At 41.2% G+C, this 16057-nt stretch overlaps 1 protein-coding gene across 3 annotated transcripts in view; it reads right to left on the bottom strand.

Moving 5' to 3' along the window:
* LOC143866510 (F-box/kelch-repeat protein At1g57790-like) overlaps positions 1–15809 on the bottom strand; it is a 29316-nt gene extending 13507 nt beyond the window's left edge. For all 3 annotated transcript variants that reach the window (XR_013242730.1, XM_077375985.1, XM_077375984.1), the window contains exons 1-2: positions 15036–15809; positions 11926–13288 (exon numbers count right to left, since the gene is read on the bottom strand). Coding sequence is in view for 2 of the 3 variants with exons in the window: in XM_077375985.1 (XP_077232100.1) it covers positions 11956–13167 (1212 nt within the window). In the remaining variant the exon portion in view is untranslated. The remainder of the gene's footprint in view (positions 1–11925; positions 13289–15035) is intronic.
* Between the last annotated feature and the right edge of the window lie 248 nt (positions 15810–16057).

The following is a 16057-nucleotide window of genomic DNA, read 5'->3' as shown; positions in this document are numbered from 1 at the left end:
TGAGAAAGACCTTTCAAGTGTGATTCTGTTATCCTCACACAGACATCCAAACTTTACATTCCCAGGAACAAGGCGACTTATCTTTTCATATGAGTATAGCCGCTTATAAAAATCCAAAATTTCTTCAATTAATTCCTCCTTTTTTCCATTATTGACTCATTTACCTCCAAAGAGCCAATTCTGTTACCACGCCTTCTTGCACTTGCTATTCCATGAAAATAAGTCGTTTTTCTTGTCTCCTTTTAACCACGCCACCCTTGATTTTTGTCTCCAAGTGATTTCCTCATGAAGAGGAGTATTATTGTACTCTTCTTTCAGGCGCACAACCTCCTCCACATCCTCTCTACTAGCTGAACCATCGTCCTCTTTACTTGTAATCTCCTTTATTCTAAAACGAACCCACGACTTTCTCTTCCCAACCATCTGTGATGCAGGACAATACCTAAACGAGGGAAAATCCTAGACTCCTAATGGGATAATGGCTTCTAGGAAAGTTTAGGGCTAACTCTTAAGAGGCTAAAGACACCTACTGGGTAACTAGGGTTGATTTAAGGCAGAATTAATTGGCGGACAGCAGCAATATTGAGGCTTAAATTTGCATTAAATAATGAGAAAGAACACAATTAGCATGAAATAAACTTTAAACAAATTAGTCGACAGTTAAAGGGTCCTTCGGGTAACTAGTTATGGGCAAAATTAGGCTAAAACGGGGTTTTAAACGTGCGACCAAGTAGAATAATTAAAACAGTACCAAAACCTATGAACTAAAACTTAATTTGATGAGAAATCAGCAATAATCCAATGAAAAAAAAGTAATAAATTTCTGCAGCAACAAAATGGGGTCAAATGGGTCCAATTTAGGCTAAAAGGGTATTTTGGTAATTTGGACAGATCTAGAAATTCTGGGTAAACTGCTGTGGGTTGAAAGATAATAGGTTTAAATGATGAAATAAATCAGATTTTCAGGTTTAGTGGGCTGCTACGTTGGTCGATTACACTTTCAATCTCCAAAAGCAAATTTTAGGGCTTGAAAGGTGTGAAAATTTGATTAGCCTCGAAAGGGGTTGTAAAACTATGAATTTTGATTGTTATGGCTAAGGTTTAATCCCAAAATAAGTCCTTCAAAGTTTCAAGATGAGATCTTAAATGATGTAGGAGATATTTGGATTTTGGGTTTTTGTATTTTAGGGTTCAAGAACACACAAAAATTGAAGAACTAATGACTTACTTGTTTATGGCTGATTTGAGAGGAGAATAGAAGTGAGAAGTGAGAAGTGAGAAGATGAGAGGGGATTGAGAATAATGGCTCCAAGCCACCAAGAAGAGAGAAGAGAAGAAGTTCCAAGCTTCAATAGCTTCTTTTGCAAAAAAAACTTTAATTCCTTATTCAACAGTCAAAAGTCTCTTACATTGCTTTCATAAGATGTATTTAGAAGAAAAGAAACCCTAGAAGATAACTTAAAGTTCAAAACTAATCTCAACCATTCATCTGATCTAAAGTAAAACTAAATAAAGATAAAAACTTACCTAAATAGTAATCCCGTAATAGACCTATACCACTTCCTAAAAACACTCATAACTTGCTCAAATCACATCCAAATCATGTGATCTTGGGCCCATTAGATAGTTAATTGAGAAACCTTTCTAATAATACCAAAAACACGCCAAACGGATGAGATTTGATGCCTAAAAAGTAGGCTACAAATAAAATGACGAAAATAGAAAGTAAATAATAATAAAAAAAAGATGACAATGTATGTGACCCATGCTAGAGTCCCCGCCATCAGTCTCATCCACGTCTACGCTTGTAAACCCTTAATCCACGCCCATTGTTGATGTCCCCATCAATCTGATTCTCCGTAATCCATTCCTTTAACTTTCTCTTAGCATAATCCCAATTATCACATCTACAAGTCCAAAAGCCTCATCTTCTTCCCACCATTCTCATAATCTTTCCTCCATCTTGGGGTGTTCCAAACAAGCAATCTCAAATCTGAAATGAGGACCCCAAGACTCCAACCTCAAGTCCAACACAAGGGGTCGAAGGTCAGATACAGTATGAGGGACCACTTTTTGACAAACTTTGGGAAAACTACCGAGCCAACAAGGACAAATCATAAATCGATCTACTCTACTACGACTAACACTTCTGGCCCAAGTGAATTGCGCACCCGTTAAAGAAAGATCAATCAATTCATGAAAACTAATAAATTTGACAAAGGCTCTCATATATTGGATAAATTTGCTGCACCCCATCCTCTCCTCTATCATTCTTATTTCATTGAAGTCCCACCTGTACACCAAGGGTTAGACTGCTTCTCTAACTGATTCCAACTCCTCCCATAGTAGATGTTTTTCCTCCCTTATTATTGGGACATAAACACCTGAGAATGTCCACAATGAATTATTACACAGGTTTCTTAGAACAACTGACACAGAAAAGCTACAATTCCATGAGTCAGATAACTCCAAAGTAGATGCATCCCATGCTCCTAGGATTCCTCCTTATGCTCCTACTTCATCCAAGGCCACAAAATCCCAGTGACTTTGTAACCCCAGACCTATGGTCTCTGCCCCGTTCCAATTTGACATCTTAGTCTCTTGAATGCACAAAATTTCTGGTTTGCAATTCCTAACCAACTCCTTGACATGAACCTTTTTTCTCTAAAGAGCCCAATCTGTTCACAATCCAAGATAGAATCTTCACTGATTACGATTTCTATATTTTCCTTTCCCCTAGGAATAATTTCTGCCTCCCATTTCTTTTCCTTTTGCGTTCAACTTTCTTTGGTTTACCCTCTCATAGTTAATCACTGATTGTAACCTCGTTAATTCCCTTAACATCTTTGTCGCTTCCAAGTTGTTCAAGTCCGACGAGTCTCTTTGATGGAATTCTCTTACTTCTGCCTGTCTGAACAAGCCCCTCAAAACTCTTCCAAACCAACAATAGCTAGCTTCAATATCTTACTTGTTAACAAAACATGATTTACGAAAATATCAACTGTCTTCTTCCGGATTCTACCAAGCAATCATGAGTGTTTCCTCCGATTGAGGCACTATCGCCAATCCGTCAAAATCCCCATCATCCTCTGATTCCGTGCTCCCCTCTACCACTGCCAGAGACCCATACTCATGTTAACTGAAAACTGTTGGATCTGGCTTTGGATCTAAAACTGCTCAGGCATCAAATCTATTTTTGGGAATGGGAATCCTTGTGCCTTCACCTGCACTTTGCATGTCACCAACGAAGGAAACAATCCATACTGATAGCTATTATATAAACCGTGCGTACCTTTCGGGGGGGTTAGTCGTGCGTGATTTTTGGTCACTCTGGGAATACTTGGGACTCCTAGTAATTCTAGGAAAGTCCAGCGGATTGTTGGTCACTCTGGGAATGCCTAGGACTCCTAGAACAGGGATTTCAGAGTGAAGAAATGAGGATTCTTAAGTCCTAAAAAAAGTCTTACATTTTCATTTGTCACTATTACCATAGGGAGTTTGGGAGTTTGTGGACCCCAATTAGGGGACCAAATAGAAATATTGGGAGAAAATATTCAATAATATTGAAGACAAGAATAGCTACCATCCAACAATTACAGTGCACGACTAGTTTCCTATCTTCTTGCATTTAATTCAATCAAAGTCTCTTGTACTGACTGATCTGAAGAGAATCCAGTTAAAGGCAACAGCCAGGCAGTGTTCTTGGTTGAGCAAAGTGTAAGCCTTGATGGTTACTCTAATGCCAAAAGATTGTTTCAGAGTTAAAATACCCTGAGACATTTCATCAAACGGCTAGTGGGTATCTTCCCCTACTGATCTCCAAACCAAAAACAATAAAAAAGATAAGGCCACAACTTCTCACAGAACTATTGATACAATATTTTTCCATGTTATTAAACATCAATGCAACATGGATAATGTTTTTTTTCAAATTATTAAAAATCAAGCCAAACCGTCATTTACAAGCACTCAAAACAAGATAAAAAATACCAAAAAACAGAGAACCCATTCAACAAACAAGAACCCAAAGTCCTCAGCAAATAGCATATGAGTCATCTGTGTATTCCTTTTGCAAAACGATCGATGACAGAAAAAGGCCCAAAAATACATATGTATTTCTGCTGTAAAAAGCCCCACAAATAGCGCAAGAGAGAGAGAGAGAGGGAGGCTCCTTCCACTGCCTTGAGTGCTGTTCGTAGTGGGTTGGGCAAGGAGAGTGATTTGAGAGAGATGGCTACTAAGGTTGAGGAAAAAGAGTGATTTGAGAGAGATGGCTGCTAGGGTTGAGGAAGGAAAGTTATTTGCTCGGTGGAAAAAGAGAGGCTGCAAGGGTTGAGAAGAGAGAGCAATTCGGTCGATGTTTCAAGTTCCACCCTTCCAGACGGGATTTCCGTATAACGATTTTACTAAGCGCTAGGGTATTTTGGGGATTCTTTACACAAAATCCCTACCCATCCGACTAACACTGTATTTGAGAGTGGGAGCGGAAAATCGCGCCCGACTAACCCGGCACTCCTAAAGTCCAACCTAGTCCAAAAGAGTCTAGCGCGACTAACCCCCCCTTCCTGTCCAGACTAATTGCTGATTGAAGCAGAAGCTGCCGCATTATACTTAGATTGGACCAAAGCATGGGCAACCTCGATCTCTGCTCGAGAAGATGAACCAGCAATCTTTTTAGAAGGGACTCTCACCACAGCATCTTCCTTAGCTGGAGAATGAACTGAGAATGAAGGCCATGACCTCCCGAAAGAAAGACTCCTTCTCGTCATAAATTTGAGCAGGTAGACCATGGAGTTATATACTGTAGAGAGAAAGGGACAAGCTCTCTTATAAAGCCGGAGGAGCATTTTTACAAGCTTTACTGTTTGTCATTCCTTCTGAGGGCTCATTCCTCTCCCCTCTTGATTCCCACATTATTCCCCCAACATCCCTTCGATACCGAGTCAACCCAGTACTGTCTGAAATGGTATTTAGCCCAATAAGGTTTGAGAAATTCTCCACGCACACTTCACATCGCCTCTCTCCTATATGCATATGGCCCACTAAGAAACTTGCCAATCCAAAGTCAACATCATCAGACCACTACTATGCTTCTGATTCCCACTCTCCATTGACTTCACAACAAAATTTTGAATTTCTATCCACCCATAGCCCTCCATTGGTCCCCTCACTACTTATTAGCATACCAGCTCTGAGGTCCTCTTTATGCAACTTCCACCGCTCACCCGAATCCACGTGTCTCTCAACTTTTTCCCCTTGATCTTCGAAATACCTTGCAGGGTACTCAAGTGGCCTTTTATCTCCACCTATCACCTCCTCCTCACCAGCTAGCAACATATCTTGACAGGTCACCTCCACATGTCCATTTTCTACCAGCTGGGCTGAATCAACGCAAGATAGCACTGGTAATTCGAAACTCTCTGCACTGGTTTCACTATCCAGCGCATTTTCCACCGTCGATCCATGTGCAACAAATCCCCCCTGTCCCACCATATTCGACGCCCAGCCACTATCTTTTCCTCTCGCCATTCTTTTTTTGGTCCCCTCATATCTTACGAAGGTCTTCGCCCTATCAACTGTGATCCAGCAGTAGAGATCAACAAAAACTGGAGATGTGCCGAGTGGGGTTAGGGATGAAGTTATGCTGACGATGGTGAGATGGCGGAGGAGGGAACTGTTGGTAGCGGTGGGGCAAATGAGTATGGTAGTGCAGGTGGGGGTGGGGCGGTGGTGGAGAATGAGGTGGGTGAGGGTTAGGATTAGAGTTATGGTTAGGATGGCGTGGCGGTGGAGTAGGGTAGTGGGGGTGGGGGTCGGGAAGTGGAGGAGGAAGATGAGATGGAGGCGGGTTAGGGTTGGAGCTAGGGATGGGGTAGTGGGGCGGTGGAGGAGAGCAGTGGTGGTGGTGTTGATGGGGGGGCGGAGGTTCCATCGTGGTTCCTCTTTCATGCCTCTCTGGGATTTTGGATTTTCTATGGTTAGGGTTTCCAAAGATCGGTTCCTCTTTAAGATCTCTCTCTCTCTCTCTTATGGAGATGTGCCGGTGCGATCGAACAAATCCTCAAGAGGATTGAAGGTCCATAGGGTGCGACGTCAGCAAGTGTGGAGGTCTGCTGATGTTGAGGCTGATCGGCTGGCCCACCAGGGAGCCTCTAGACCACCACTTGGAGTTCTTTGACTTCCGTCCCCCTTGAGATCGCTCTCTTTGTTTTCCTTCTATTTTAATTTTACCGGTTTTGTTATTTTGCTTGTACTTTGACCACCTCGGTCTTTGGAGCTTGTTGCCTCCTTTTAGCTTTTATTAATAATATTACCACCATTCGAAAATAAAAGTATTTGTTTAAACTAAAACTTAGCAGTGAATATTATTATTTTCATGCGATTCATAATTGAAGGGGTAGGGGTGAATGTAAGTTAGTTTTTGTGATCCCCATCTAAGGAGAAGGTGGACAATAAAATTGAGGACAAATCTTTCTATTTATTAAGCTTGGGAAAGTTCCCCTTTTGTTCTAAAATGATATTAGCATATAAGAAAGGTCTGGGGCATTTGTGTCTAGGTAGTGTTTTGAGTGTGTTTGTTGGAGGAGAAGAGGAGAGAATAGAGTGAAGAGAAAGAGTGAGTTGGAGTATTCTCCCCCACTTATGTATTTATATAAAGAGAGAAGATAAAATGACCACTATGCCCTTAGGCAACATACACACTTCGTACAAATATCACTAAGTGTAGCTTTGCTTAGGGGCTTCGTGAGAACATCAGCAAGCTGGTCTGCCGACCGAATGAAAGTAGTGCATATCTCTCTCTACTAAATCCTGTGACGTATGAAGGTGACAGTCCACCTCTATGTGCTTGGTACGCTCATGGAAGACCGGATTGGTAGCGATGTGAATAGCTGGCATGTTGTCACCGTATAGCTGAGCTGGGGATGATGAGGGAAATCCAATCTCAGACATAAAGGATCGTAGCCAGATAAGCTCACTGCCAGTATGTGAAATGGCTCGATATTCGGCTTCAGCACTAGACTTGGCTACAACATTTTGCTTCTTGACTCGTCAGGACAATAAGTTACCTCCCACAACGGTACAATAGCCAGTAGTGGAGCGTCTATCTGTTGGAGAACATGCCCAATCAGCATCACTGTATCTTTCTATCCTCTGATGGCCATGTCTTTTGAAAAGCATCCCTTTTCCTGGGGCGCTCTTCAAATATCGAAGAATCTGACTACAGCTGCCAAATGGGATGTACGAGGAGCACTCATGAACTGGCTAACAACTCCCACGGCATAAGAAATATCTGGTCTAGTCACTGTGAGGTATATAAGCTTCCCAACAAGTCTTCGATATCTACCAGGGTCATGTAACAAGTTAGCTTCTTCTGGATGGAGCTTTGTATTTGGATCCATGGCGGCAGTGGCTGGTTTCATACCCAACGATCTTCTCTCATCTAGAAGATCCAACACATACTTCCTATGTGAGAGCGAAACGCTAGTACCGAGTAAGCTACCTCAATCCCTAAAAAGTATCGAAGATGGCCAAGATCTTTTATGAAGAACTCTTTCTGCAAAAAAATCTTCAATTGCTGAATGTCAACTGTGTCACTCCCTGTGATAATAATGTCATCCACATACACTATAAGGAGTACATGACCAGCCCCTGACTGATGGCTGAAAACTGAATGGTCAACTGCACACTGCCTCATGCCATATCTCATGATGCCCTAAAAAGTATCGAAGATGACCAAGATCTTTTATGAAGAACTCTTTCTACAGAAAAATCTTCAATTACCGAATGTCAATTGTGTCACTCCCTGTGATAATAATGTAATCCACATACACTATAAGGAGTACATGACCAGCCCCGACTGATGGCTGAAAACTGAATGGTCAACTGCACACTGCCTCATGCCATATCTCATGAGGGCCTCACTGAACCTCCAAACCAGGCTTAAGGGGACTGTTTGAGACCACAATGATTTCCGAAGCCCATATACGGAGGAGGACATCTTCCCCTGAGCAACATAACCAGGAGGTTGCTCCATGTACACCTCCTCAGCCAAATCTCCATAGAGGAAGGCATTTTCTACGTCTAGCGGATATAATGGCCAGCCATGATTGACTATAAGAGAAATAAAAACGCGCACTGATGGAATCTTCGAAACAGGAGAGAGGGTCTCATGGTAGTCAATCACATAGGTCTGTGCGTATCCTTTGGCAACCAAGCGTGCCTTAAGGCGCTCAACCGTCCCATCTGAAAAATATTTGATGGCAGAGACCCATCTACAACCAACAGGGTGACCACCAGGAGGAGGGGGAACCTATATCCTAAGAATGATTGGCCTTAAGTGCATCCATCTCGCTGTCCATAGCAAAACGCCACCCAGGGTGAGCAAGAGCCTCCTGTCCAAAATTAGGCAAGGAAACAAAAGACAAAGAGGAGACAAAAGCACGAAATGAAGGGGTAAGATGATCATACGAAACATAAGATGAAATAAGATGAGCAGTAGTGCGTGAACGAGTGTGTGAGGCAATAAGAGCATCTACAGCTACATCAGAAGAAAGAGAAGGTACCTGAGGGTTAGAGGCCAGGATCTCCGGCTGAAGAGACGACGCCTCGATAGGAGATGGAGGAGGATCTGCTCGCTAATGCCGCTGATAGACCCTCGTAGTAGCGGGCGGAAGAGGAACTGCCGAAACCTGGGAAGGAAAGGTCTCCGACAAGGGCATCTAAGGGAGGAAGATCCGAAGAAACCAGGTCAAGAAGAACCGGAAAGGGGAGAGGGAGACATGAAGGAGAGATAGGAGCGCCATGCGCAGGAGGAGAGAAGAAGGAAAGAGACTCGATAAGACAACATTTGCGGATACAAAAAGACGGCGAAATCCAGGGCTGTAACACTTGTAACCCTTCTAAGTACGAGAGTGTCCCAGAAAGACACAATGATCGGCCTGGTCCAAGGAGCTGCTGGCGAAAAGGTAAGAAGTCTGATCCCAAGGAGTGAAGGTAAAGAATAGCCCTGCGTTGGTCCCGCTGACGAGCAAGGACGATGAGATAAGAGGTAAGAGGCATGAAAGCGTCCAACTGCTGGCAAAGAGAGGCGAAGAGGGCTAGAGTGGGTGGGCAGAGAGTCATTCCCACGCTCAAGGTACATACTGTGAATAAGTAGCAAAGATACGTGTAAGGTTATAAACCACAGATTAAAGCAGAGCAGTGTGAACCCAAATAGCCTTGGCCGAGGGCAGGCTCATCATCAGTCGTGCAACAGCAGGAACCATACTCTGCCTGAGGAGGGTGCGGATTATAGCATCGCCCTACCGCCATCTATCATAGGACGGGTCTGAAGAGGAAGGAGGATCACGCTCAATAAGGGACACCCAACCCTTGGCAAGAAAATAGGTCTCAACAGCGTAGCGCCAGCTGAGATAATTGGAGCCATCCAATTTCTCAGAGGTCATCTGAGGAAAAGACTGCTCCAACGAGGGAGAATAGGATGAAGGAGAGTAGCTCGAGGAAAGAGTCGTAGGTAGAGTGGAGGCATTGTCAGCAGGGACGGGCTAACATGGGGATCCGGGAGAGCAGGAGGATCTATGATAACTAAAGATCAGAGAGAGAGACCCACAGCCACACTAGCAAGAAAGAACAAGAAAATGAGGAAAAGACAAGAATCATGCGAGAGGTCCGCAAAGAAGACCGCGGCTCCAATAAAGAGGGATGTTAAAACAAGATATATCCGGCGAAGACATAATGAGAGAGATGAATCGAAGAGAATGGGCCAAAATCGGAGCCGCAAACATAAAAAAAAAAAAGGTTTGTAAAGAGGATTTAGGTCATGAGAAGAGGGTTAGAAGGGGGAAGAGAAGAAGGGAGGATAAGAGGGAGAGAGAGAGAGAGAGAGAGAGAGAGAATGGGAGGGGAGGTGAAACAAGAGGGGTGGGGTGGGGGGGCGAGAAGAAACAGGGAGGTCGGGGAGGTAGGGGGTAATTTACGGGGGCAAGGGGGGAACAGGGAGGTCGGGGGGAGGGGGTTATTTACGGGGGGTGGGGAGGGGAACAAGGAGAGGGGAGGGAGGGGACGGTTTACGGGGGGTGAGAGGGGGTGTGGAGGTCAGAGGGAAGGGGGGAGGTTATTTACGGGAGGGGCAAGGGGACTTTGGGCCGGGTGGAGGTCCCGACAGGGGAGGGGGGGCTGGTGAGGGAGGGTAGAGAGGGAGGAGGAGGAGAGAAGATGCATAGGGTTAGTGTTTTAGAAGAAAAAAAAAGAAGAGGAATAAGAAGGGGAAGGAGGAACGATGTTGGTCCCTAGGGATCCAAACCCTAGGGCTCTGACACCATGTGGAAGGAGAAGAGAAGAGAAGAGAGTGGAAAGAAAGAGTGAGTTGGAGTATCTCCCCCTCAATTATGTATTTATATAAAGACAGAAGATAAAATGACCACTATGCCCTTAGGCAACATACACACATACACACATCTAACATATTTGTTAGAGGTAAATCAATATTTTTATGATATCTGATTAATTATGAAATTTGAAGTTTATGCAGTTCTTACATTTCTAGCTACTAGTTTTGATATTGAAAACACCACCTAATACTCTTGTTTCCTAAGTGTTTTGATGGGTTCCATCTTTCAAGTGTCCTAGTTAGACTAGAAAAGAGATAGGGGGCTTAGGTCTAGCTCAAACCGAAGTATAGTTGGGGCTCTACTAATTAATGCTCCATATCTCGTATAGCTTAATGCTTAGACAAGGAACCAACATTGTTCCTATGCTGATAATTTATACTCTAATTGTTTCTAATACTTAAAACAAAAATCCAGTGATATATGAGAGTACCTTCTTAGGAAACGTTGTTAAAGTACATACATGTGAACAATAATGTTGTTTAAGGTACATACTGTAGGTAAGTACATGATGTATGCAGGTACGTAGTAAATGTTGTTTGGTCTTTTTAGTGGAAGTCGTTGTGGTGGTCGCAGTAACCATCTAGTGTGGCAGTGGCAACGGAACCAATGGAAGATGCAGGAAGGGTAGCAACACTAGACGAGACACCCTCCTGGCACTAGTAGTAAGAGGTTATGGGGTTTTTTCTTGCTTGACAAATAAGTATAAAACCAGGTGCACCATTTCCGTGGGCAGGGCAAGGACAAAGGGTTGGGCAAAAGAAGTGACACATTGCTAGGGTAGGGGACGGACAACACCTATCTTGTAATTAATACTCGCTAATACCTTATATAAAATGCGGCCACTAGCTGTAACGACCCAGATTTTCAAAAACACCAACAATATTAATCATTAGAGCCCCAACGGTATATAATATTACTCGTAAACCTTATGAAGAGGGTGAGAGAGTTAGAGAGAGGTTATCGTCAGTGTTTCAAAAGGCGACTTATACAAAACTTTTTATGGGAGGTCATAGCTTTTTTTAATGGGAGGTCATAGCTTGCATTGCATATACAAGTGCATCAAATCTCAATACAGCTTTGAGTTTGGACAGAATACATCCGAAGGATCATTAGTTACATGCACTTTTCTCTCAATTCCAAGATGTAAGATGTAGTGGATATTGCAATCATGATATCTTAATTATCTACTACTATGAAGTAAATAGAATGATTTCTAAATAACAAAAAAATAAATACAACAATATATTGAGTTGATATTCATACCCTTCTCTTTCTTAGAAAATCATTCAATGACTGGCACAAGTCGTATGGATTGTAGCAGCCTCTAAAAAAATTCTCAATGGAGAGATGGTGGAAGATACTAAAACTAAGGGGTGGAAATATCAACCCCACCTATGTAGAAAAAATAAGATTGTATACAAATGCAGATTATAGAAAAGGAATGAATGGTACTAAATATCAAACTGAAGCTTTTTTTCTCCAACAAATTATTGTTCAATTAAAATAATATTCAAGATGTTCATTGTATGCATACCTTATCAAACCATTCGGGCAATTCAACCATTCACCAGTGGAGCAATTCATGCGAAGGTTTAGACCAGCTGGGTTGAATCCAGGTGCTAAAGCGATACCCCTTAGTCTGAGAAAAATCTTTATAGGGAAAGAATCTGCGGTCCTCAAAAGAGTAGAATACGGAACAATCTTCGCCACCACATAATAGAGGGAAAAAAATCTTATTTTGCATTCCTTCCACGGGAATGGTTGTTGAGAAAGATGATTTGTGACTAAGGAACATCGTTTGATCTCCCAGTGAGTCAATTTCTTCCCAGATCATCTCAGAACGATTCAAGCAGAAAATTTTAATTGACCTTCCATGATAACCAATAAACACATACACAAGCTTTCCGCCACACTCTACTAGGAAATTCTGACCAGTAGAGTTTTGCATTAAATCTACCCAGGCATCATTTTCTTCCCAAAACTCCTCGTAAGTGGGCTTTGAAAGTACTGACCAAACACCATTCCTAGGATCAAAAATCCCTAACCGTCCATCCATTCCTAAACAATAGAAAACGTCGTCATAAAAAACCAGGTTACAGTGCGAAGCAGCAAACCATGGATTGCTATCTAAGGTATCAGAAGTCCAACTCTCATCCCCACGACAACAAGTTCGGATAGTAACCATGGTGGAACCACTACCTTCCAATGCCACAATTTTGCAGTCTGAAGAAGTGAGAGAAGATGAGAAGGCAACGCCATGAAAGCCCTTATCTTCAAACATATCAGGAAGTTGGATTCTTGACTTTGTGAAAGGATTAAAGAAGAAGTATGTGGAGTATTCTTTTTTGGATTGAGACATTAGCAACCAACCATCTTTGGAGTAATGCACAGTAGAAGCTTTTAAGTTTGGGAAGTCGTGTATATTGTGAAATATCTTGCGAATAGGATCGAAGAAACTACACAATTTTCTTCTAGCGCAGATGGACATAAGCAATGGCGTGTTGTCCATGGGACGGACTGGAAGGGCGATCTCTCGCCATATTCTACATAGAGGAGAAAGACGAAGAAGATCCACTCGAAAAAGTCTTAACACAATTAACTCTAAAAGATCCACTGGAAGATCCATCAAGGAAGTCTTCTTAACCCCTTCCTCAGCCATATTTTCCTCCAGATTTTGGAACTTTGTTACAAGCGTCTCTTCTCCTTTGTACAAGTTCTCGTTCATATTTGTTCTTCCTTTGTCACCAGATAAATAAAAATAGATGTTTCCTACCATTGATGGATCAAATACAGAAACATAAACAATTGCTAAGAAGAAGAGAAATATGGCAATTTATGCATTCATTGCATTTCTCCATTCTTCCTCTTCCGCTGCTTCTTCAAATGAACCAATCTACCTGTAGTCGATAAGAATATCAGTAAGCAACCTCTCTCCAACAGTAAAGCTTGGCAAATATTATAAGGACAAATTATACAGGTGACATAATTGTAAATTCATTGGCACAGATTAGGAAATAACATGGCTTTAAATTAGGTATTGCAATAAACATTCACCCATGTTTGTTGTTTAAAAGAGGAAGAACATGGACACCATTAGATTTTCCAAAAAATCTAGTCCACTATCAATTCAATTATGAAACATCCCAAAATATTATGAATTAGTTTTGGATATTTAGAATTGGTTTCAGCCAAGTGAGAAGAGCCCTATAAATACATTGAGTGTCTATTCCCTTTATTAACACACTTATCTGTTCATAACTCATAATTGTATCCATTCTAGAAGTTTGTACATGAAGTTAAAGGACAATCCAGTTTTCTAAGTGCATAAGCCATAAGCTGTGTTGCAAAATGTACATTTCCTACGAAAATGTCCTAAAGAAAATATTATGACCACCATGCTCCTCCAAGTACAACAACTCATCCATATTAACCTCATTTTTTTAAATTTTGTACATGGTATTGACACAATTGAACATTCAAGTATCTCCTACCCAAGGACTGAATATCAAATGAGGCTTTGCTAAGGGATTTCATAGAAATGTAATTCACAGCCACACATGAGTAGTAGTATACCATTTCCAAAGAGGGCAAACAATTACACATTTGTTTTTTTTTTTAATCAAATGTAAATCATAACTGTAGAGTAAAATGGCTCATAGGATAGGAGCATGATGCTTCTGAACAGAATACAAATTACAACTGTAAATTGTGTCGATAAGAACCTTTCCAGTCTATGATTAAATTGCTCCAGTTAAATGATTCTAGACAGGTTTTGACTGTACATGGCAAAATTTATGGTATGGATTCAAAATCTGGAATCTCATCACTTTTAGAACCTTATAAAAATTGATTTTTCTTTTGAATTCTTACATTCTAACTGCCAGTTAACCTTATTCAACCACTTGAAATTTGATTCAGCCTATAGGACTATTTAACACATGTCAATTCCAATACTGAAGAAGGTTATACTTACTAGTTTCTCATTAACAAATGTCAATGTTTCCAAAATTCAAATGATAGGCATGACTTGTGAAATTTATGATGCTTCAGTATTTTGCCATGAACTGACAACATTTCTTCCCAAAAAGTAATAATAGGAATCACACATGAACTATGCATAACGTACTTTGGAATGGAATCATGTTGTTGAATCCCTCATGCAATGGATCAACTCTAACCTTAAACTAAAATTTAATGACAATAAGAATTTCTTATAAGCTGATACAACTTTACAAGCTCAAAACAAATTATCCAAAATAACTTTGTAAAGGGAAAAATCAGAACAATGAAAGAAACCATCTCATATATTCCATCTTCACAAACCTTGCCAAAACTTTGCTGAAAACAACATGAAATCTTAATCTCCATGAAAATGGAACTAAAATGGAAATGAAGTATAGATCTTTTATTTTTCAAAGAAATTGCAACAATTAGCAAACATCCAGCTCTATTCACACAACCTGTATCAGTCACATTTAGCTAGATCTATATTCCGACTACGAATTAAGAAGAAATACCGGAATCATGAGATTAAAAACTATAATCATGCCTTAAAAACAAAACTCAAGAATCTACCTAACAACTTCTAATCATAGACAGCCGCACGAACACCAAATCGAAACAAGAGCAGGTTAGGGACTTTACCTGATTTGAAGAAAGAACAAAAAAAAAAAAAAAATGATCTTCTTCTTTAAAATTCTAGATCTGAAATTGCTCCTCTGAAATTCTCTTGATTCCTAACTGTTGAAGAACTCTTCTGTGCTCGATCGGAAATGGCGACAGATCTCGTCGGAGAACAATGACTTGCCGGAGAAGAAACTTTGAAACGGCACTTGGAGAAAAAGGAGGTCAGATCCTAGCCGTGGCAACTGAGGTAGCTAGATCTGAAAAAAAACAGAGGAATGGCCGGAACTAAATCGGATCTCAGGCGAGATCGATCGGAGGATAAGAAAAACCGAGAGTTAGAGTTTCAGACGAGGGTTTCTATTTCAGATCTACTCTCTCTCTGTTCTTTTATTTTTATTTTTTTCTCTTCTCAGATCTGAGATCTCAGATCTGAGATTTCTCAGATCTCTCTCAATCTTCTTTACAAACCTCAGAAATTCCTCCAATACCTTAGATCTAAGAGATTTTTCAAATAATTTGTAATAGATCTAAGAAATAGAGATAGTGATAGAGAAGGAACGAGTTAGGGTTAGAAATTGCAGAGGTAATGACGGAGAAGAAGGTATCAGTGATGAGATACGACCGGAGAAGCTTAGAAGGAAAGAAAATAGGGTAATCAAAGTGAAAATTCCGGCTAGGACTTGGCCGGAATCCGGTGAGATTCCAATCGGAGAAGATGAATATGAGTTTGAGGGATTTCCCTTTTCTCAGATCTCTCTCTCTCTCTCTCTCTCTGGAGCCTTTTTTACGAAGATGAATAGTCCCCTTCTGCTCTTCGATTTTTTTTATATATTAAAATAGAAATGCTGATAATCTCCACCCCCACTTGATGAGGCGCGCCCGCCAGATTTGTCTTATTTGGCTTGGGCGCGCCCATCACAGGATAATTCACCCCACTTCTCACCTATATATTCCACTCTGCAGATAACTCACCCCCCTTATACATTCATAATACATCTCTTTCCCGGCTCGTCCTATTTGCCATTTTTGGTAGATTTTGC

The sequence above is a fragment of the Tasmannia lanceolata genome, unplaced genomic scaffold, assembly GCF_043159265.1.
Source record: "Tasmannia lanceolata isolate RefF3 unplaced genomic scaffold, GAP_Taslan_0.1 ptg000135l, whole genome shotgun sequence".
Lineage (NCBI taxonomy): Eukaryota > Viridiplantae > Streptophyta > Magnoliopsida > Canellales > Winteraceae > Tasmannia > Tasmannia lanceolata.
Note: the sequence above shows the minus strand (reverse complement) of the source record. Positions and strands in the feature narration are given on the sequence as shown.